Raw genomic sequence first — 24,615 nt, forward strand, 5'->3', positions numbered from 1 at the left:
CACTTAAGACAAGGGCCCCTTTGATTCCTCTGTGCAGCCCTGTGCCCGACAGCCAGCTCGCTCCAGAACAAAAGGGCCCTATTTAATGCTGATTGGATGGTTGGCTGATGTTGTCTGCACTCAGAGGGCTCTTTATTGCTTGCCATGCCATCTCTTCCCGCAGTTTAAATCACGTAACATCCTTTGTCTCTGCTCTCCGAGGAGACCTTAGTGGGCAAGTTCCTTTTGGCAAATCCTGCCAGCGTCTCGCATCAGCCAGCGTTTCAAACAGCGCGGCCCGGCTCGTCTTTGTGCGGTTGTGCTTTGATACTCTGTGGCGTACTCAAGCACACGGCTTGTGTTGCCTCCTGGGGCGGACAGGTGTGCCTCCAGTTGTAAGCGGTGGCGACTTACAGCTACTGTACTGTGCTGTGATGATGCTTTTGACAGTGGCTATTGCTTTAAGGAGCTCTGAGGTTGGTTTGAATCCAGGTAGACTCCAATGGAGAAATGCCCCTGAAAGAACAGACAAGGGAACAAGGCACATGTCAGAAGCAGTACTGTAATGAACAAGACAAAAAAGGCCATGCTGCGGTGCCTATGTGCAGCCTCTCTGAGCTAAATGCTAACTACAGCATGCTAATTGTGAACTAACATACCATTATTGTTGCAGGTATTTAATTGCAAACTCAAGTCAAGTTTTGGACTGCACGGTGGTGTCGTGGTTAGCACTGTCGCCTCAGCAGGAGGGGGAGTCTAATGTCCCTGCCCTGCCTCAGCTGGGATGGGCTCCAACCCTAACCCTCTATCTGCTGGAGACAACGCTTTACATAACATTAAGTAAGGATCTATATCAAGGAAAATCCATATCTCATGATGCACATAATAGTTAAGATTATGCTCTCCTATAGCCCATCCCACAAGATAATCATTGCGTGGAAATGCAGAAATTTGCCTTTCTCTGCTCTTACCTGTGTCAGATGAAGTATGTCATATCTCCACATTAGAGTCTGTAAATCCCTTCTTGCCCTCGTTCACTAGCACAGGCTTTTCTGTCCGTGTGTGCCATACTAATACCTGTGGGTGAGAAGAAAGGAATGGAGACCAGCATGAATGCAACCAATATGGTGTTTGGAGTACATCATTCTTGCTACACAATGTCTAGAGGCAGAATGTAGCAGATATTTAATAAGTGAGGAGCATATGAGGGTAGGCTGTAAACTGTCAGTTTATTGACTTTAAGAAAAAATTGTTATGACAGCCAGATATCTCAGGAATCACATTGTTTTATTGCTAATAAACGGGGTAGCGCAACATTATTGCCTCCTTTTCTTACCTTAGTGCAGTTAGCAGCTTTAGGCTCCAAATCGCTAAGAGTGACCAGCTCCTTTAACAAACTGCTCTCCTGGTAACCTCCCTTCACCCCACGTAACTTGAAATAAGCCTGAGGTTTCGACAGAACGAGGCGCAGGCTCACTGCGAATCCGGCCATGTCGATGGCGAAGGGTCGGTGTGGGTCGAACACAGTCTTCCAGCCATAGACCTTGCCCAATGTATTCACCTTAGGGGACTCATATCGCAGCCCACCCACAAAGGCCACGGGCCACACCGACACCTTTTTGGTGGAGCGCATCTGTTAGTTGAAAACAGAAGCAGAGATCCCTCATTTTCAATTCTATATCCTAAAATTTCTATGAAAGGAAGAGGAGGAGGATACGTTGCATTTAGCTCTCTGTTTGTTTTGCTTTGTAATTTAGGTCCTTACCTCCTCAAACAGCTCCAGACTGTATGTGTTGTCATCGTCTGCAAAGTAGACAATCCCAGGCTGGCTGCTGTTCATGCTGAAGGTCTCCCGGAGCCACCGCAGGGCCAGGTTCCTTTGTATGGTCCCCCGAGGTATTCGGGGGTCCCTAGTGTCCCCGCGTACTTTATAGTTCCTTGGCGTCTCCACGTTGAGGTGGGTGTAGTTGAGACCCATCTCGTGGAGGAGACGGCTGACCAGAGTGGTCCTCCTCCGGGAGTCCTCCACCAAGATCCAGTGCAGGTTGGGGACATGCAGCAAGGTATTGGCCAGACGTGTCAGCTCTGCCTTCTGCACCGGCCGGCTGTAGGTGGGAGTGATGATGTGGATAACGGGCAGGATGTCAGACCAGGGTGGTGGCCGGCTGTAGACATACTCAGTGCGCACCACCTCCACGATGTCCCGGTTCTGAAGTGAGCAGGACTCCTTGACGGCAAAAGTATTCCTGGAGTTGGATCGACCGTCACGTCTGTCATCTGGCCAGGAGAGGAATGACAACAGTGAGACCAAACCTGAAGGGACCTCGTGTTGCATGAAGCCATTGTTTGCTCTTATTGAAAGTTAGTTGCTCTATGTAGTAAACAGCCCTGATCTAGACCTTTAATGTTTTGTTGTACAACATCAAATACTTCAATAAATCAGCTGGTGGTGACTTGAAGTCCTGCGATGGTTATGGAGTTCGTTTATAGCCTTTAGATTTTTACTTTTGCCGATTGCATTTATGATTCAAAAATCATAGAAGCAAAAATGTTGAAGCTATTTGTTCCTTACTTTTTCGAGTAGCAAGCAGAGGAGTGATGGTGCTCTGGTGCCAAACAGTGATGAGCAGTGTCCAAGGCAACACGATCAACACAATGGCGACAATGTCTCGTCTCTTCGGCATCTCCAGTGTCAGACCTGAGTCATGTCTCTACCTGCAAGGCATTGAAAACTTGTGATCATACAATCATAAGAGCTGGGAGATGACCAACAAGCTAACAAAACCAGTGTCTTTTGGAAATATTGTTTTACATGTTGTACAGTTCTGTTTCCAATTACTTTTTACTTTCATTTTATTAGTTTTTTGCAATGTATTCAATTCAATAAATGACGTGTTAAGGCAACTTTTATTATTACAGATTTCAACAGATTATAAAATGTCATTCTTTTAAAATGATGTATAATATATACCATGATAATTCCATCCATTCCCTTTTAAAAGGAAACATTCACTGCTTTTAGTCATACTGAGCATACTGTTCTTTAGCCCTTGAATGGATGAGCTGGTTGACTGAGTTTCCAATCTAAAGGCCGTTTCTGTATGTGAGATGCATTTTGGAGTCCATATATGGTGGCCTTCTATTGAACAACAACATACTGTGGCTGCAAGGCACGAACTACAAAGGAGAAGGCTTGAGTTAAGAAGCAGTTTCAGTCTGCCGGAGCCGCTGCTCAACTGAAATTAGGTCAGAAAATGCTCAGAGGGTTCTTTTTTGTCTCATCTTAAAGCATGCTGGCGTATCCCAGAGAACATTTGAGCCCCTCATTTGAAGAGGGCCACAGTGGCTGAAAGGGTCGACCTTCCTGGCTGTAAACAGCTAAAAGAGCTATAGATGTCATGGATTTACTCTATAGGTTCAGTTCAATCTCAAAGTAGTTTGAGAGAACTTAAGTGTGTACATGGGACGATCTGAAAATGTCTCGTCACCATTAGCCAAAATGATATTCATGATAAAATCCTAATAATTATAAAAAAATATGCTTAAAACTCTTAAAATGGCACTCAAACATATTAATATCACATTTTTTTAAGAAACAAATATTTTCATTGTGTCACAGATTAGACAGTAAACATCTTTTTCAATGAAAAACAACAAACTCATCTTAAAGAAGATGATCATAAATCATAAATTCTCCCTGCTTATAAAAATAAATTAAAAATAAATGTTTGTATCCTATATTTTTTAAATCAGGCTCTTTTTTCACTTCTCTACCATGATAGTGAGATAGACATCTTTCCATGTCACTAGTTATGATATTTAAGATGATCCTGATAATAGAGATATTCTTTATAGTTATATACTGTAAATTCTCAGGATTTATTCACCTCAGTGGCATGGTTTTATTTCTAATTTCCCCAAGTAATGCAAACTCCATCCACGGCTCCTCCTGTTCACATTTTCAAGTGCTCTTGAGCAAAACACTGCATCTAAACTGAATAGTGTAGTATACAATCCATATTACCGTACCTCTGTTTAATGCCAACACACATGGCCAGTTCAAGGCCTGAGGCTCTGCAGAAAGAGTTCTGGGTTTCAGCGGTTCAGTTCAGTCGATTATTCCTGCAGAAAGAAAACATACTGGATAAAAAATCAGTTTGACACCTTGTCATATATCTCAGGAAAGCAATGGAACAACGTCTCCTTTTAAATAATGTGTTCCTGTGTACTGTTTTGAAGCCTCGAGTTCAGCATTTTGGCCATCGTCATCTTGGAATTTTTACAACCAGTGAAGGAGCGACGGGTGGATCTGATGTCAACTTTACAGCCAAATGTTAAAGTCATCTTTGGGGCCGTCCACACGGAAATGTTTTTGTGTGTAAACGCAGAATTCTTGCACGTTTGTGCCTGAAAACGCACTTTGTTGAAACCATGTCCCAGGGTGAAAAAGAAAAAAAATGCTGCAAAAACGGATACGATGATGTCATCAACGCGCCCTTCGACCCTTTAGCCTGACTTCTTCCCCCCACGACATCCCATAACGACAACAACAATGATAGATATTCTGCTCCTCTGTACGTCAGCGCATTAGGGCCACTGTATGGGAAAAAAACGGAGCCGAGAGAGGGGGGCAATATTCAGAGAAAAAAAGTTGCAGATTTGCTACTTCATTACGATGCTAACAAACAATTTATGCATTTATGCTAACTAACTTCCCATGGATGTACATATTTATTTCTCTAATTAATACATCACAATGCCTCATTAAGGTCCTTAGGGTGATGGCTGTTGATGGTTATTGTTGCTTTTATTTATATGGGCCACATTGTCATCTTATGGGTGTTTATGGATCAGGTGGTCAGGTGGATAGTAGCTGTAGCTTTCACTTGTTGTCATAGCAACTGCAAACATCCGGTGAAGCAACGTGTTTACTTCCTCTATGACCGCTATAACAAAGTAGCAAATTTACTACTTTAAAACTAGCAAATCTGCGGCTTTATAAAGTAGCAATTTGCTACTTTATAAAGCCGCAGATTTGCTAAAATCCAAGTTAAAAAGTACTTGGATGGCCTGGTTACGACGCCATGTTGACAACGCCCTGGATGCCACTGTGGTAATGACCTGTCAATCACAATGTAGATTCTGCCCAAGGAAGACCGTATACAATACATTCCTCCGATCAGTCCCCAGGCAAATCAACAACCATCCATGGCAGGATTGTTCAACATCTGATGGCCCATCCAACACCCATTCACACGTGAATAGTTCACTTGATGGCTCATGACAAACGACTCCAATTTGACTTGAGGGCTGGGTGGGTCACATGCCTCAGTCCCTACAAGAGGTTAAACTCCCCACTGATCAGTTAACTGGTCACATACTGCATCACATACCACCATGGCTCCTCCCCCTACCTTCACAGACAATTCCAAAAGAGTCCCGCCTTTCTATTTACGGTACATGGGACCTCAATATGAATTTCTGATGCATGTATTCCTATGGCGAGATCAAAATTATGTTCTGGTCCCGTTTGAATGCGCTATGAATTTCACATATGTTGTTTGAGGTTTTTAAAGATAATTTTTCCATGCAAAAAAAAAAAAAACTACGATTTATCATGAAGAAGTTTGATAATGGTAGGTTTTGTGTGAGGCCGCTTTGTGAACTACAGCTCTTCGCTGCTCTCGACGTGAATGATATCCGTCAGTTTGAGCCAGCGATTCCTCTTCTCATCGGATGGGAACCGAAAGAATGAACAGCCGTACCTGCTAGAATGGAAACATTCAGGAACAAAACACACCGGCATCTTCATTTGATCGGCACTGAATCGCTGTGAGAAAGGGTGATGATGTGACGTCACATATGCGACATGTAGTCTTTCTCATTGTGTTTTCTCTACAGCCTTAAACTGAACAATTGCACAATAAACGGTCAAACTCTTGACGTGAAAAATTATCATTTAAATCCACAAACAACATATTTCTAATGCGGGGCATATAACGACTGGGACCAGCAAATAATTATATTATCTGCATTGAGACCCATACATTTTTTACGATCTCAGAGGTCCCATGGGAGTCTAGCTGAAGGGGCGGTACTTGGCCACTCTATGTCACCCCCGCCTTAAAGCATAAGACTAGAAAGTAGAGATTGAGACCTATTACAATGTTTACTGAGATAATAAATCAAAAGAGAAGTAGAGTAATTTTCTCATAGACTTCCATAAAATCAGACTTCTTTTTGAAACCAGAGGAGTCGCCCCCTGATGGCCAGTAGAGAGATTTACAAGTTAAAGGCTCTTCAGAGTTTGCTTCATGTTTCAGAACTGGAGGTTGCTGCCTGGGCGTTATCTATATGCTAATAATAAACAGCCACATGCCTCCAATCTATGATGAAGTGGCTTTCGTCATTCAGCACATCAGGGTAAGAGCAGGTTTGGGTGGTTAATAAAGTTCTGTACATCTGGAGTTGAGTAATCTTATTCTTTTCTCTTAACAAAAAATTAAAAGAAGATAATGAGACAAGAGAATGTTTCTGCATGAGGCCTACTAATGCACATCGATGCATGTTCACCCTTAGCGCTACTCAGCCAGTCCAGAAGCCCTGCAGCCTTCAATGTTCAGCACAGATGCATGTGATCACAACAACGAAGGCTCCAAGCGCTCCGTGTGATCGTGTTTCACTTCTCTTCAGGACTGTCTTCATGAGACGGATCCTCTGCTGGGTAATCACAGAGCTTAGGACACAACTAATCCTTGATTAAAAAGAATCAACCCCAGTCTGAGATCAAAGGTGCTTGCTAATTAACACATCAGGATAGGTTTAATAGGGCCACGTATGAGCAGCGTTTTATTGCCTTATACAAACTAATTATCTTTGCACATCAGGTTGAGAAGCGATGGCTTCTCCCCATTTTGTACGAGGTGAAATGTGTCATGGGTGAAACACTTCGGAATAATGGACTCTCATCCACATGATACCGATAATAAAACAACAATCCGGATGTGTTATGGAGTATTTTGCTGAAAATGTAGATTTTTTTCTCGTGCGAGTACAAGGACAACTACAGGCTACATGACATCAAGTTGAGCTGCATCGCCTGGAAACCTGGTTCCACTTGCACAATGACCTACAGCAATTTATGACTAATAATAAACCAGTGAATGAAATAAATAAATGACTTTTTTTGGGGGGCTCATCCAAAGGCGTAATTAATGACAATAATTACGCCTGTGTTTACCTTGCATTGACATTTCAAAATGGCTGCCATGAAAAGAGTTATTGGATGTAGGCTAAATAATAGAAATCATCTTTGACTTTTCTTAATTTCCTAATCTAACCCAGTACATAAATTCATCCCACAAATAGATTTACACATGCTCTCCCTGGTGTTATGAACACAACATTTTCAGGCCCCATCTTGGTCTGAGAACGTTTCTGTATGTTTCCAGAAAGTAAATTACATTACATTACATGATTTGTACATAATTTGTCTTAAATTCTATCAGATGCATGAACGTCAAAGCATGGGACTTTAATAACAGTATGTCTGTGTGTTTGCATATTAAATATCCTACATTGTTTAGTGTTCTCATGGCTTTTCATTTGTAATGTTCATAATAAGTACATATGATATATGAGGTTTCCAGCAGACGTTATCACATCCAAAAATATGTCTTCACATACTCTTTCTATATGAATTTTTCCTATCATGACTTGAACATGAGTCTCTTACAATTTCCAAACAGCATGAGCTAATTTTTTTTTTCAAATTTAAAGATAATTAGTTTCTGTCACGCCACCGTTTTAATTTCCTAATTTCTGTTGTGATCATGGGCAGATTACGAGAGACAATGTGCCTCTGGGCAAACATGCAATAGACCCCACCACCTGTCCTCCATGGGAGCAAGACTCACACACGATTTTCTGTTGTTGTTTTATGTCTTTATGCAGTTGCTTCACATTTATTGAGGTTTTGTGTCCCTTGTCGGTTGTTTTAACCTAGTTATCATTGGTCTATAGTTCTTTCCTATTATAGCGGCCCTTTGTCACTATCGACGCACGCTGCGGTTTAAAGGGCTTTACGCGTGCCAATGTAAGTGTAGGTGTATGCAGGTGTAGCCAAAGTGCATAACACAGCAACTGTCCAGTCAAAGCTTCTCTTTTTGTTGCAAATTTATTTATACAGCCGACTCGAATACTCACTAAACACAACAACACATTCTCTCTGTGGCATAACACGGCATGGCACGGTCAAAACCGTATGAGTTCCTCAGCGTGCGCACCTGCGCTGATTACCCACCTACATTTATCACTTCAGGCCAATTACCTGAACAGAAATCGCCACCTACTGGCACAAAATGCGTACAACATTACAAAACAAAGAAAATGACCGATTTGGCTCCTACACCTATTTTTGTAGTCATTTTGAATCTTTCTGTGATCATTGTATGACTCTTCGTGTCGTATTTCGTATTTTGAGTATATTTGTAGTCATTCTGTCATTTTCTCTTTGTAGTCATTTTGTGTCTTTTTGTCTTGATTTTGTGCCTCTTTGCAGTCACTTTGTGTCTCTTTGTAATCGTTTTGTGTCTCTTTGTAGTAATTTTAGACTTCCCTTGGCACATAGTGACATTTCAGGGAAGCCTGTGTCCATACTAGTAACACAGCTCACTTGTTAGTGACCTCTGCAGGGATGAGATGAGTCACACACTGAAACTCCAGCATACAACTGCACTGCTAAGATGAGACTTTCACAGTTGTATGTATCTTACATTTGATATTCATTAAATTCATTTTGTTGCATCTGCATAATGAAGCGTTGTTTTCTTCTGTTATGGTAACTCAGCCGTAAATGTAGCAATTTTACTTTGTACAAGCACTGAACCATGAAGCCAATTTAAGCGTTGCCTGTCAAAATACCAACCAACAACCTTCAAAGCCCAGAAGGTGGAATAATTCCCCTAAAGGGGCATGTGTAGAAGAGTTTTAGTTCAAAACATTACCAACACAATGTGAAGAGGTTACAGTGTTGACGTTATGGTAAATACTACTTTCTATTGTGTTGCAGAGATATTTAAATATCTCTCTGCATCTGCATCAAAACACACACAGTTATAGACAATCATGCAGATTTTTTGGGAACGTCTATATCCTGGGAATGTTAGTTCAAGCAGAGTACAATGACGTGCTTCAGGCTTAATGCCATCAAGTTAAGCTGCATTGCCTGGAGTACGGATTATCAATATGTGCACCTGTTACCTAAAATTTGGTTCCACTTGCACGATGACCTACGGCAATTTATGACAAACATACCTGCAAGAATTTGGTAACCAGTGAATGAAAGAAAATACCTCAGAAATCATTATTATTAAAATGTACTTTTTGGGCTCATCCAAATATGTAATGAAGTAATTTTGATGAATATTGGGTATAAATGATAGAAGAAGTGTTAGAAAAACAGTTTTGCAAAATCTAAAGGTAGATACATTATTGTATCTAATAAGGCTACGGGTCTGTGTATGTTTGTTTGTTTATTATATTAATCCCCTGTCCTTCCAAGGGAGTATAAAATAAAATTACGAGATATTTTCATGTTTCTGCCACTTTGGATTTAAACCAATAAATAAATGAAACATCAACATCAAACATGCCCCAGTTAGTAGCACAGTGGATACAACATCGGTTATAATATAGTGGTGTTATTTTGACTGGAAACTCCATTGTATAGAAACGGTAGCAGAGGTGAAATGCTGAACCCTATTTCTTTATAACATGTGTCCACATTGTCTCTTTAAATGACACCCAATCAGAACTGGTCCACACATGGACCCAGCACACTCCAACCCAATAACGACAGACTAATAAGGAATGGAAGAAGGTGCCAGCCTCATTTAGCACTAAAAAAGGTCAATCGCTTCTGACTGTGAGTTTAAAATGTATGGCACAGCTCATGAAAAATATAAATAGATATCAAACAACTCTGAGATGTGTCTTATAGTTCCTGTCTCAACTGGGGAATCTATATGAATGTTGTCTGTGTTAATGACAGTTAAATGGCAGTGAGGAACGATGAGGCATCCTTGATTTAAAGGGTAACAAGCTTGGATAAAGACAGATAACATAATAATATGGGACCCAAGTAGTTTAATCGATGCTGAACCACACTAAAGACCACACCTTCTTCTGCGTTCAGCCTCCAGCTTATCAGCACTGGCTTTCACAGTGGAAACTGGCAAACCCACAACTCAGCAGAGCAGTTCCTCCACGTGGCCGACACTCCCATCAATAAAAAACAATCCTGTGATGATTTGATTGAGTCCTTTTGACTGCGTCAGAATCTAGCCCTTAAATAAATCCTGATGGTGACCCGTGCATGTGTCTGTATAAGATAGACAGCTGCAGGTAATCTGATGAAATACTGTTTCTAGTGTTTGATGTTCTGACTGATGTAAAAGTTGAGCCCGGTGCCTCGGTGCACGGCTGGTTTGGAATTCTACCGTTCAGGTTTTGGGGATTTTAGGGAATAATAGTTTTTCACTTCAGCACCTTCCTGGTGCTGCTTTTATTTTGTTATGCTTTCACAACAAAGTGAAAGATGTTCTTTCCCACAGTGAGGCTGCTGATTATCAATAAGGATATGCACATTGACTGTCAATTCACAATTAACTGCAATGCAATAATAAAAATAAGAATTAGAAATGACTTACAGAAATGAGTGATGATCCACTTTTGCCACCAAGTCTAATCCTGCCGTGCTGCGTTAATGATGAAGGTGCTGACAACAGTGCTGGGCCTTGGGGTGTCAGCTGTGGTGAACAGAGGGATCCATCAAGTTCTCTTCCCAGTGTTCGGTGCACAAATGAGCACCAGAGTCGAGGCGACAGCAGCGGACTGCATTCACAGCATCCAGCGGGTGCTATCCAAGCCTTGGGTAGGGTCGCGTCCTCAGTGCCAGCCCCTGTACAGACAGAGGAGGTCATCCCTCTGGAAGAATGCTGCTTCTCATTGCAAAAACAAAGGCCTGGATTGTCAAAGCCGATGGCAAGGGGACGGGGCGGAGGGGCAGCCATGGCCGGAGGACTCGGGACAATAGAATAAATCACATGAAAAATGTCACAGCCGCACAAATGGAATTCTTACTTGGGGATGAAGCAGGATTTGAAAAATGAGAAAAGAGAGAGCCGTGCATAACGTGGGTGTTGTTTATCTGAGCCATAAACAGCTATAGTCACATGGTCCACTAAACAGACACTAAGGGCATTTCTATTCATTTTACTTTCATTTCCTGACATATGAAAGGAGTGCATTCTCAATGGACTTCTATGCTTGACAATTCTAATAATGGCACAGGGTAAACAAAACATAGCTCTAATCGAAATAACTCTATGGAGAAAAAGGTTGAACAGCTCCTATCAGTAATTAAAGAGGATGGTTGTGTATTAGCATGTGACACAGTGGCTGTAAATGATGCTTCTTTTTGCAAGTTTAGATGAGCGATCATTCAAGGGAAGCTTAGGGCAGTTGGAATAAGGCGGACTGTGTTCATGTCAGAAAAATGATTATTGGTCCACCAGCATGAAGACATTATGAGGGTAGCAAAGACATATTCTTCATGTCAGAAATGAATTATCATTGCAAGAAAATCTCACACAGAATGCCTCGTTCATATCATATACAGTCCGACTTGCATTTCTGAATCAGAGATTTCTGACTTTTTGTTGTTGTGTTTTCCTTTTTGTCATGTTTTTGTTAATGTCATTATTTTGTTAATGTCGTTGTTTTGGTTAATGTCGTTATTTTTGTTAATGTCGTTGTGTTTTTGTTCATGTCGTGTTATTGTTTGTTGTCTTTTTGTTAATGTTGTTTTGTTTTTCTTTTTCTCGTTGTATTTTGTTAATATTGTGTTTTTGTTAATGTCATTACGTTTTTGTTAATGTCATTTTGTTTTTCTTTTTCTCATTGTATTTTTGTTAATGTTGTGTTTTGGTTAATGCCGTTATGTTTTTCTTTTTCTAGTTGTATTTTTGTTAATGCTGTTGTTTTTTTCTTTTTGTGGTTGTGTTTTTTTTTTTTTGTCTTTGCCGTTTGCCCACCGTATAATAACCATCAAAACATGCTTAAAACTCTTGAAATGGCACTAAAACAAACATGTATCACTTTGCATTTTGTTAAGAAACAAATATTTTAATAACGTCACGGATAGGACACATCTTTTGTTTATGAACATCCTTTTTCATGAAACAATAAACAATCTTAAATAAGATTATCATAAATCATGTCTCCCAAATAAACAATACATAAATATGTATTTTGGTATCCTGTATTTTTTAAATCAGGCTTTATTTTTCTCTTCTCTTCCATAATAGATAGCTACAGAGCTTTATCAAGTCACACACGATTTGATGATTATCTGATAAACAAAATCCTGTATTGTCCCATATTTCTGACAGCGATTTCTCCCACAAAGGAACTGCAGAAGTGTCAACACACCACTGAAAAAACGGCTCCAAACAACAATTGCTGGCAGTATATCTAAATAAAATTAACTATCAGCAATATTAACATCATCACAGCAAATTTAAAAGCTTTGTACAGAGACACAGGGCAAACAGCCTGGCGACAGTATCTGCCTAACTAACAGTGCTAATGGCGAATACAACGGCAAAAGTGTTGACAGAGCTAACAGTGTTAACCTGAGGGAACTGGAGGGTGGGCGCTACGCTTCTGCGACAACGCCGTAGTTTGGGAGCTAGCCAGTTGGCAACACTCACGTGCACGAACGTGCACTAAAAGGCAAAGGCCTAGCTTTGTAAACAATCACAGAGAAACAACCCCTCAATTTTTTTATTATTATACCAGGAATTCAAATCAGTCATCATCATTATTTCTTAGGTATTAAAAAGACTATTAAGGCATGTATGCACCTGATCACCTCTGTTGATTTTTCATTGTCTCAGTGCACCTAATGTCCTCAGGAAATATGTTCATGTTTGTTCATGCATATGCTAATAAGGAGTCAAATAAGATTGGTATGTTATAAACAGCCTTTTCTTAGTATTTGCTGCATTGTGGTCTGCTATTAGAATAACACAAACACAGATTCATAGTAAAAGACAACCTACTTTTACCTCATCACCTCTTCTCTGACTCGGGTCCTTGAATCCAGCAGAAACACTGCACCTTTCTCTCTATTTCTAAACAGTTTGTCGTATTGTGCCTTGTCCTCATATGGCACTACAGAGAAAGAAACGAGAATATTTATATATTTAATCACTTCCATCATTCCATCAATATTCTGTCTGCATCTGTTTATGTGCCGAGCCTCAGAGGAATGCCATTCTGTGTTTGACAGATGGGCGATTAATGAGACGGTGATGTAGTTTCAAAGGTGTCACGTATGAAAGACGTGAAGGTGTGCTATTAAAATGAATATCATTTAAATTCAAACTCAATTAATAGCTGCTAAAGCTGGCAATATTGATGTGTGTGTGATGAAAACACTGTGAAGCATGAACTCCTGTATTATCCAGCGCGGTGGGTCCTTTGAAAATCATCTCGGTGATAATTAGTGGCTTTTCTCTGCAGCAACTCTATCTCATGAGCATGTATTCGTTCTCATATCCTGCGGAATATGATACAATACATGTTCCTTTTTGGATTCAGTGTCATTCTTGCTTCAAGAGAGCAACTCAGATCATGCTTGCTTCATTAGCTTTGGTTTCCTTCCTAATAACATCTCAAAACAAAATCAAAACTGCAACCACAACACACCCGTGAGATGACCCTTCAAAGGAGGAACTTCTAAGCTTTCAAAAGAACTAACACTTCTGTCCTCTTACAAATGGAAATTTGAATTAAAATGCAAACAAACACAGCCTGGCTCAATTAAAAACACTTGGGGCTTTGCTGTTCCAGCCTTATGGTGGCTAATTTTAGCCAACATTAGCCGTTAGTCACACTTTGATGAAATAATGACAGTCATCATTGCAAACAAACAAAACAGGAAAATGAACAGAATTGGATATTGACAATAATGTATTCAGAGACAGAAACTAGGACTCTTTTGAAAAGGAGGCTATGCTGGCATGGGTTACAGAGATTTCCATAAAACACCAAATGCAGCAGAGGCTCCATTAGTTTTGCAGGTTTGGAAAAATTACTATTACTATGACCAGATGGTGGCACTTCACAAGAAGTCAGATTCAATTCTACCTCAGAGGAACATGACTTTATATCCACATTTTCATAGGAAACCAATATCAAGTAACACAATTACAAATAGTGGCATGAAAGGGAAAGTCAGAGGATCACCGAAGTCTGTAGGATTCATCATCTGGGGACCATGAACATCTGTACACATTTTCATGGTAATCTATCTTTGTTGATGATATATTTCAGTTTGGACCAAAGTGGTGGACAGAAACTTAGTTTTGAGGGTAAATACTGCATCCTGTGAGAACACTGAGTGGTCTATATTCTAGTCTGGCTTCCAGTGGAACAGAATTTTTCTCATCTCTTTATTATTGAATGAACTTCTCAATCTCAGAGAGGGGGAGGAGCCCATATCTGGAAACCTTCCCATGTTTTGAGACAGCATTGTGAGGCAGCTTTCCTGATAATGAATTTAAAATCATCCTCCTCACCTACAAAGCCCTCCATGATAAGGCACCATCATTTCTTATGGAGCTCGTACCCTACTACCCCACTTGATCACTGTGCTCCCAGAATGCAGGGTTACTTGTGGTATCTACAGTCTCCAAAAGTAGAATGGGAGCAAGAGCCTTCTGCTATTAAGTTCCCCTCCTGTGGAACCAGCTCCCAGTTTGAGTCCAGGAAGCAGACATCTTTCCCACATTTCACATCCCACAAATCTGACACAAGCCAATTTAACGGATGTGGTGCAGCGGCATCCTGCTGATCTCAGTCTGACTTTGATGATGTATGTATATTATGACGCCCGCCGTGCGAAGGAGTGCGCCCGGGGATGTGGAGTGGTGATTGATGGAGTGTATATCTCGCCCCGCTATGTCTCAGCTGTGGCCTCTCTCTCAATATCTTATAGACTTGTGTCAGGCCCCTCCACATTTAGCTTGTATTCCCAACATGTCCTCAAGTCAGGTGGATGTTCCAGATGAATCCGTTTTGAGAAATGATTTACCTTTACATTCAAGGCATTTAGCAGACACTTTTGTCCAAAGCGACTTACAATAAGTACATTTGTCAAAAGAAAGAAACCACAACATATCATTGATGATAAAGTAATAGCTAAAAAAAAAGTGTTAGGTCCTCGTCTGAGTAAAGTAGTAGCTGTTCAGCAAGTATACCTTAAGTGCAACACTGCTACGATCAAAGTGCTATAGGTAAGAACATAGAAGTCCTTTTTTTGGAGGGGGGAGGGGGAGGTGGTGTTAGTGGGTCATGCTATGCAGAGTCGAGGTGAAGACAGAACAGGTGAGTCTTGAGCCTTTTTTGGAAGATGGCAAATTACTCTGCTGTCCTGACATTGGTCGGGAGTTCGTTCCACCACTGAGGACCAGAACAGAGAAGAGTCTGGACTTTGCTGAGCGACATTTGTTTGATTTCAGCGATGGTGGTACCAGCCGGCCAGCTGAAGTAGAGGAGCGAAGTGCTCGTGTCGGGGCGTGTGGTTTGACCAGTGTTTGAAGGTAGATGGGTGCCGTTCCATTGATGGCCTTTAAGGCCAGTACCATCATCTTGAATTGGATGCGTGCTGCAACAGGGAGCCAGTGGAGGTCACGGAGGAGGGGGGTCACATGGGAGAGTTTGGGTAGATGGAAGCCAAGGCGTGCTGCAGCGTTATCTTGCATGCATGCAGATAATCTTCATGCATGCAAATTATCTGCATGTCTTCGGACTGTGGGAGGAAGCCGGAGAACCCAGAGGGAACCCACATCCACTCCACACAGAAGGAACCACGAACCTGATCTGGGAATTGAACCCGGGACCCTCTCGCTGTGAGGCGACAGTGCTACCCACTACACCACCGTGCAGCCCTGTTTTTGAATGTATCTGCTAATTAAAAAAATCACTGTCAACTACTGCTTAACTCCATGTGGGCAAATGTTAGATAGATTTGAGTGCTGGGAACTTTGAAATTCTGCCTCTGCTTAAGGCGGCAGGCACACGCCACATCGCAGGTGTGTGGGCTATTTTGCCCAATGTATGGTCTTGCAGAAAGTTCGCTACTTTTTGTTTATTTTGGCTCACATGTAATGGGTTGCAGGTAAATTTGAATTTTACTTTAAATAGAGATTAAATCTGGATGACGAACTGAATGCTCCGTGTCTTCATTGCTGCTGAACTTGTGTGTTTTACAGATCTGTATTTCACAGCAACATTTGCAGGGCAGACGGTGTGAAGTCTGACATTTCTGAGAAAGTGTTAACGAGTACTGAGTAGCACTGTGCCAACAATGTAGTTCACCGCTCGAGGTAAATGTTACAGCACAGTTTGCATTTGCAAAATGCAATATAAAAGCCTAAAACCGAGGAACATCAATGGACAAAAAAATGGGCTAGATGTGTCCTGATCAGCCAACAGTAAAACACTTTTTTAAAATAGTGGTAAAAAAAATAACAACCGTAAAGCAAAAACTACTTTTCAAACAAATTAGCAGTTTTGCATGTTAAACCTCAGACTTAAATTAGAGATAAAACGGTAGAATATTGGCAGGAAGATGACGAGATGAAGTGTATCACCTTTCATATTCTCTCATGTGGCGGCATTGTTGGTCCATTGTATCACATAAAAGTACACAAAATACACTTCAAAAATGTCTATTTAAATTAAACTAAAATACACTTAGTGCAGAATTAGTTGTTGTGTTATTGTTAGTTGCTCAAAAAATAGCAAGCTTCAAGTTGAGTAATCATTAACACACAAGAAGTATACTGGTGATGAGTGTGTCTGCAAGTACACTCAGGTATTATACAATTTAACAGTACTTAGTATTCACCAGGGGTGAAATAAGGTTGTAATAGAACATAGAAGTTCCAGTGATTTATACAGTCATTTGAATGAAATGTGCATTTCGATTGTGGTCTGCTTTGGAAGAAAATGTTGTGCTGGCCAGTAAAATCATGGAGCCAAATCACATTCAGCTCATTGACATTTATAATAAGCTGCTGAGGAGTAAAACAGCCCAGACTCTCTTCATGCATGAGGAGTCCCATCTTCATTGTCAAAATTATATCACGGTTGTTGCTTGTTTCGCAATTTTCCATATTGTTCTCTCAGGTGAGAATGATAGTGTTTCAGCCTCTTAAACACTACTGCACCGGAGACTCAATACATTTGAAAGTTTTGAACTTTATGTCAAACTTAATTCAATAATTCCATCTTGAACCAATGTATGCACCCGGTATCATTCACTATATCTTTGGTTATGGGCTCACTATAATGTAATTACTGCATGGACGTGGTGTTTGAGAAACATTTCATCAAGCTGTTCCATCTGTTAATAATCCCATTTCCTTGCTATTTTGAATACTGCATGGATTAAATAATTACATGCTTGTTTTTCTTGAGGCGATCAGCATTCATCAAAATGCATGCCTCATATCAATTCTCTAAATATGACCAGAATCAAAGTAATAATTGTGTCATAATAATGTCATAATTGCTGAATTGAAATCAGCAGCTGCAGCATGTAAATGACAATCAGTTCCATCAAAAATCCCAGTGTAGACACAATTACTGGGCACAAGTGTGATATTCTGTTGGGCATGTCATTATCTTAATCCAATTATGCTCATGATCAAAACAAGAAACAAGTGTGTAAGTAAATGGAGCAGCTTCTCATTTTGCCTTGAAGTAAAGTCAGAATAATCTCGTCTCTACGCTTGACAGGACTGTGGCAATATTCACAAATAGGAGATCAAAAATTCAAACATTAACGTATAAAACTCAACTTAAAATATAGATTTTTGAAATGAAACTACAGGCGAAATGTTTCTATCCATATGTGTCCACAGGCCAGTCCACAGGGAAAACATACTGGCATGCTATATCCGCTAAGGGTGATTGTTATTAATGTACGCTAGTTATGTTACGTTATTACATGAATCATTTTTCTGACCTTATAATTTGTTTGTTTGTTGCTGTAACATAATCGATCATTTCACAACGTTAACCATGTGGAGTTGTATGTCTCTGCAGACGTGATACGATTGACAAACGGTGACGTTTAAAGTATCCCAGTAGAAATGTAAAATGCCAACATTTGTTTGGCGACTGGGTTGGCATACAACCTCCTTGTTAAATTGGAGAAAATCTGCATTTAATCACATTTCACTGATTGCAAGTATTGTATTTTACCCCCACAGGTATAAATACATTCAAATCCATCACGGCCACCATACAATCAGCAACAACAAACAGGAATCATACGCATGCATGCCTTGACTTTTTATATTAATCCCATGATACACACCGGTAGTGCCGCTTCCATTACACCAAAGCATATTAAACTGCACGCCACCCATCCTGATTACACACACACACACACACACACACACACACACACAAGTTTACTAGTTTTTACAGTTGTTGAGTGTTTGTCCCTGGGGAGGGGGGGCTTTTAAAGAAAGGCAGTTTACCTAACACTGCAACGTTCTCCGTCCTCCACAGTCTGAGACTCCAGCCAATGAGTCACGCAGCACTTTATATGTACTGTATCAGCAGGTGTTTTGTTTTGTTTGCGTGAGGAAGAACTGCATTAGCTCTGGATGGACCTGCATTTATATAGCACTTTTCTAGCTAGCTAGCTACTCTAGGCGCTCCACACTACATTCACTCACTTTTACCCGTTCACACACATTCATACACTGCACATCAGGAACTAACTCATTCATACACACATTCACACAATTGGGGGTTCAGTATCTTGCCCAAGGACACTTCGGCATGCAGACTGGAGGAGCCAGTAGGAACCGCCAATCTTTAGATTGGAGGACGACTCAGTCTACCTCTGAGCCACAGCCGCTCTGTCACATTCTTTGGACGTCTCATGTGTTTGGCCCTCTTCAAGTCAATCCTAGCATCTCTATTGGGTTGAGGTCTGGGCTCTGACTTGGCCACTCCAAAAGCCAGAAACCTGAAGCCATTCTGTTGTGGACTCGCTCCGGTGTTTTTGGTCGTTGTCCTGTTGCATCACTCACCTACACAGTTTCAGCTGACGTACACACCTTCTCACATTTTCCTGAAGAATTGTCTGATATACTTGGGAATTCATCTTCCTCTCAATGATTCCAAGCTGGCTCTGATGCAGCAAAGCTGACCCAAATCATGATGTTTCCTCCACCATACTTTATGGTTGGGATGATGTCTTCATGATGATATGCTGTGCCCTTTCTACGCCAGATGTAGTGCTGTGTGTTTTTTCCAATTGGTTCAATCTTAGTTTCATCAGTCGACAAAACATTTTGCCAATACCGCTGTGGAGTGTCAATGTGCTCTTTTGCAAACTTCTGGCGTGCAGCATATTTTACGTGTTGTAGACTCATGAACAGAGATATATGCCAGTTCCAATGATGCCTACAAATCTTTGTCTTTCATTCAGGGTTGTTTCTTTACCTCATTGATGAGTCTTCGTTGTGCTCTTGGTGTCATTTTGACTGGGCGCCCACTTCTGGGTAGAGTAGCAACAGTCCCAAAGTGTCTCCATTTGTAGATTGTTTGCTTACTGCAGACTGGTGACTTTCTAAAGTCTTTGAAATAATTTTGTAACCCTTGCCAGCTTTATGTAAATCAACAATTCTTGATCGTAGATCCTCTGCAAGCTCTTTTTGCCGAGGTATAGCTCACATAAGTGTGTTTTTCTCGCGCAGAGCAAATTTCAAAAATTTGAGGGGTTTTTATCGGTCAAAGTAGCTGTAGTTCACACCTCCAAACGTATCATCTTAACGAGATCCAGGTGTGCTAAAACCTGACTCCAATTAGCTTTTTTGAGGTCATTAACTCAAGGGTTCACATACTTATTCCACAAGCACTAGGAGTTTTTTTTGGTTGTTGTCAATACATAGACATGAAAGTTAAAAAAATGTCATGTTATTATTTCAGACACCTGGATTAAGATCAGATCACATTTTATGACAAATTTATTCAGAAAACCATGAAATTCAAAGAGGTTCACATACTTTTTTCTTTTTATACTGTATATATATACACTACTGACTCATTCACTGGATGCATACATTAAAAGATGCCAAAATGCAGGATTCGAGGCATTCAAAAACGTACTCCACAAACAAAATGGTGATAGTCTGTGACAACAACACACATAAAGGGTGCCATTACTCCACAATATCTTCATGAAACAAATTGTTCTTTGGTGCTAAATTAACGCTTTGTATACTGAATATAGCACTTTGAAGCTGATAAAAAGGGAACATTTTTCCATTAGGTTCTCAGCTTTCATGCCTGGCTACTAATGCTGTTTGTCTCGGGACTCTTCCTGCTTTCTCCCTGTTTCTGTTTGAAGAGGAGCCTTTTCTTTGTCTGCACTACTGTGTGCGGTAATGCAAGCTCCAGGCTGAGAGAGTGTTAAAAACTCTGCTTTCTCACTCACGTTGCTCACTGTCGACACAGTAGAGGCCTCTCTCACTTACAGAGGAGTGTGAAGCTCATTAGCCGATCAAGAGTCTGCTGTGGGACACAGGCTGGCTTAGTCACAAGCAGGCTGGACACATTTGTCACAGGTGGAAAATGGGGCTCGAATTTCAGTGTAATATCAATAGGACTCATCATATGCTGCTGCTACACATATATTTGCTGTTGCTGATAATTAGTTTGAGCACTTTGCCTGAGAAGTTGTAACGACAGGAAGCTGATCATTACATCCACAAACCCTCAAGTTCTTCCGTGGACTGGATACTTCAAATAAATTAAACTTACTATACTGTAAGTCATTTGTCACACAGCGAACACTCCCACAGTCAGCATTAATGGTACTGTTCCTACAGATCAGTGGGAGTTTCAGAGGAGTCAGCATCCTGCTCCGTAGGGTGGAGCTGGTTTCGGGAGGACCCGCTCCGTGTATTGATCTGCTCATGCAGCATCCCCTCCGCTTGAAGTGCGAATTTTCCTCTGATCTGAATCAGCTTTCAAGTGGGCAGAAACAACCTCAAACAATCTGACTCAAAGGCATTTCTTTTTTGTACTGTACATCAAGAGCACAGTGAAGCTTGCAGAGCTCAAAAGGGCAATGATTTTCTCTTGAATATGCTTCTGAGCTGCTCTTAATTCTGCTGAAATGCATTCGATAGAGATTACACGGGAACTGAAGCCGTATCAAAATCGTTGGGAAGGATTTAAAATGTTCAAATGCCCTCTGATGAATTTCCAAGCGGCAGCTCTTAATTCCAGATCAAACTAATTCAACAAGAACCATTTGTCAGACCAGAGCAATTTGTTTATGAGCAGAGCCGGGAGAGAAGAGCAAATTTGAACGATAAATCTGTAGACTTTATTACAAATGACTCTGAAGATAATATGGCAGCTGGTGCAGTCCTGGAGCTGACTAACACCGAGGTGCCTGCAGACACAGGTTCATGTTCTACACCGGGGATGGATGAGTGTAAAAACTCACACGCACAAAAAACATATTCTCTCTCTTTCTAAGGTGTTTGTAGTTTTACAAAGTGTGAAAAAACAATGATTTTTCAATCAACACATTTTAATGACAAAAAAAAATCACTCTCACAATCTAATTGTGTTTGTTTTTTTTACCCCGTGTTCAGAACTCATGTCCATGCAAATGAACGGTGAGATTGAAAAGAGGGATTTAAAGAGGAGTAAAGGGTTAAACCATTAAAGGCTTCTTTTCTGCACCGATCATTAAGACCAATTGGGATTTACACTGCATTCAATCAAAAGACACAGTTATCTGTAAAACAGTGCAATCCCTGCTGCAGTTAAGGTCTGAATCAAGGATGCAAAAGTACAAAACCTCAGTGTGTAATACCGTTCATCACTCTGGACACATTTTGTAAAGCTGCTGTTTCAGTAGTATTCTTGTCAGCAGTTCATTTACAACTCATTTGTGGGTGTGATAATCTGATTAGCAGTTTATGTCGGGCTGAAGCATCACAAGTATGTGGCGTCAGTATTTTCAGAAAGAAGTGTTAGTGAGGTAATCTGCAGTTCACTCCCGACAGCTAGGCAGCAAAGATGCCCGAAAGGCTTCTTGAAGATCATCGAGTCTCATTAAAAGACAAAAAAACTCAGCTCATGGCAGGTATCAGTCCATTACTTTAGTGCCTATTTCACCAATTGGATAGTGAACCAACAGCATTTGTATTGAAACTACAAAGGAACCAAGAAATTTGACAAACTCATCTCTGTTGTCGCTCCAAAACCTCCATGAGCAGTGAGAAAGCATGTCCTGCATGTCAACATATTTCAAAAAGGCTGACGGATCAAAGGAGAGAAAAAGGGTCCAGACCTGAATAGTAGACTCAGCATCCACTTCTCCGCATGTCGCCTTCTCCTCCACTGCCTCTGCCTCCGAGCTCAAATTATTTCATCAAGGCAGCCTGAAAAAGCCTCTCCGCTGCCGCTGACGTCTCTGCCGGTGTGGCTGCCATTCATACATGAGCGCTGCATCCCTGAATGAATGAGCAGGGCTTACAGGTGTACATGTCGGGAAGGAGCTCCCGCTGCGTACTCACAGGCGTAGAGAGGGCAGCTGATTTGGCACTTAACCCTCCCTCCCTCCTCTGCTCTACTCTCCTCCCTTCGCTCTTCCTTTCACTATCACTCTTTCTTCAGCTCATTCCAGTTTACCTTTTTGATGCCCCAGTCTAACAGCCTTCCCCCCTGCACCAAATGAATATCCTCTTCTTTCTTGTTGTAAGTATTAATGCCTGTGATTGTCTTAATTCTTGCAGGTGTGAGAGAGAGAGAGAGAGAGAGAGAGAGAGGGGCAGACACGGCTTGAAGCAAGACATCTGTGTATATCTGAGTGCATTTATACGGGACTGAGGGAGTCTCTGCTTTGAGGGCAGGACCAACCCCCCATCCTCTCTAGAACAAGCAGCTCTTGGCATGTAGAGGAGGAACGCTGGTGTAGAGGCAGCCTCTTCTAATCAGCCATGTGCTGTTGGTCTGTGTCTTAGGAAGATGGGGAGATTGTGAAAAGAGATAGAAAACCTCAAAGCTGCTGCTTTAAACCTGCACCAAAACACCTTGAAAACGCCGGACACGTTTACATTTTTTGACATTGAAGGATCACCCCGCCCCGGGGAACCATTAAGTGCTACTTTCCCTCTTTCTGAAAGGTGTGACATTTAGAAGAAATGCTAGGCTACTGAGGGTAATCCACCAAATTTGAGTTTAACCTTTACTAAATAATGGTTTGTACCGTATCGTGTGACACTTCCATAATTAAAAAAAAACAATATTAAAATCCTCACTGTAGTTGTAGAGCCTCGGTAGCATGCACATTGGTTGACTCTATCATGCACTATGATTAATGGCAAGAAAACAGAAGTGAAATCACACCCTCTGAAGCCATCAGTCATATTTTTAAATCTTTCATCTCCAGACAGAGCTAAGATGTTCACCACTGGCTTTTAAACCTTCCCATTAAAGCTGTTGTCACTGGGCAAAATTCCATAATAACCTTTCAGTATATTGTAATTCAAGTGGTCGGAGAGAAAAATAGACTCCTGCACCTCCTCTTGGCTCTGACTTCAGGCTTTAGAAAATCAAGCCTTTGACAGGACTTTTTGGGAAATCACGGGTCAAATAGAGAGAGAGAGAGAGAGAGAGAGAGAGAGAGAGAGAGAGAGAGAGCATTGAACATGAACACGGGAAAGGCTTATTTCAATCACACAAAATACTGCAGGAAAAGTTGCTATTCCATGCAACAATGCAAAAAGGAAGATAAACTCATCAAACAAGTCTAAATGAGATTCTGACAGCCATGATGGTAATAGAGATGCTAAGTCTCGCCCTTTCCGGTGTTCCCAATGGGACCTTATTTCGGAAAGAATATGCACGGCAGTCGTGGCAAGAGAAATTATTTTCTGATGCTGTATGAATTGTGTCACGAATCACACATATGTTTGTCGATCTAAAAGATCATTTTATACGTCAAGAAATTGTATAACTGTTGAAGTATAACACGCAATTAGAAAGACATTACACCCAAAAGTCACATTTGAGTGGCGTCTCTCTCTGAAGCTATGATGTGTGTGTTCGGTACCAGGATATAACGTTACTAACACTAACGATGATAAAAGATTTGCTGGTTAAACATCAGGGAAGATAACGTTACATTAATGATGGAACGTAGCTAAGTTAGCTAGCTAGCTAGCAAGCCATGCTAAAGGACACGTTGGTGATGTATGTTGAGAGACGATGTAGCTCACTGAGTGGTTTCACACTGAACTAAATGATACCACAAACTGAGACTTTCTGGACTTTTAAATTGACAAACATCATATATGTCATTCATGGCACAATTAAAAATGGATGAAATGATTTGTCTCTCGGAATTGACTACTGTACATAATAATTCAGGCACAGAAGGGGGCGGGGCTTAGCCTCTCTATTGTCATTGAATCAATGATTATCCTTTAAATAAATACTACCACAAACTACAATTGCATC

General features: G+C 41.0%; 1 protein-coding gene across 2 annotated transcripts; it reads right to left on the reverse strand.

Annotated features, from left to right (window-relative positions):
* Positions 1-359: 359 nt before the first annotated feature.
* On the reverse strand, positions 360-22,580 carry b3gat1b (beta-1,3-glucuronyltransferase 1 (glucuronosyltransferase P) b). Of its 2 annotated transcripts, XM_084029153.1 has the most exons (8): positions 22,445-22,580; positions 10,689-10,939; positions 4,009-4,101; positions 2,552-2,694; positions 1,745-2,256; positions 1,316-1,612; positions 951-1,056; positions 360-495 (listed from the first exon to the last, which is right to left on the reverse strand). In XM_084029153.1, exons 4-7 carry the CDS (start codon positions 2,661-2,663, stop codon positions 970-972), a joined length of 1,008 nt encoding a protein of 335 aa, XP_083885279.1. In that variant the 5' UTR covers positions 2,664-2,694; positions 4,009-4,101; positions 10,689-10,939; positions 22,445-22,580; the 3' UTR covers positions 360-495; positions 951-969. The 2 variants fall into 2 exon arrangements, with proteins under 2 accessions (XP_083885279.1, XP_083885280.1); XM_084029154.1 differs by lacking the exon at positions 22,445-22,580 and having other exon boundaries at positions 10,689-11,037.
* Positions 22,581-24,615: the final 2,035 nt, after the last annotated feature.

Source organism: Eutrigla gurnardus, assembly GCF_963514095.1.
Source record: "Eutrigla gurnardus genome assembly, chromosome: 15".
Classification (NCBI taxonomy): domain Eukaryota; kingdom Metazoa; phylum Chordata; class Actinopteri; order Perciformes; family Triglidae; genus Eutrigla; species Eutrigla gurnardus.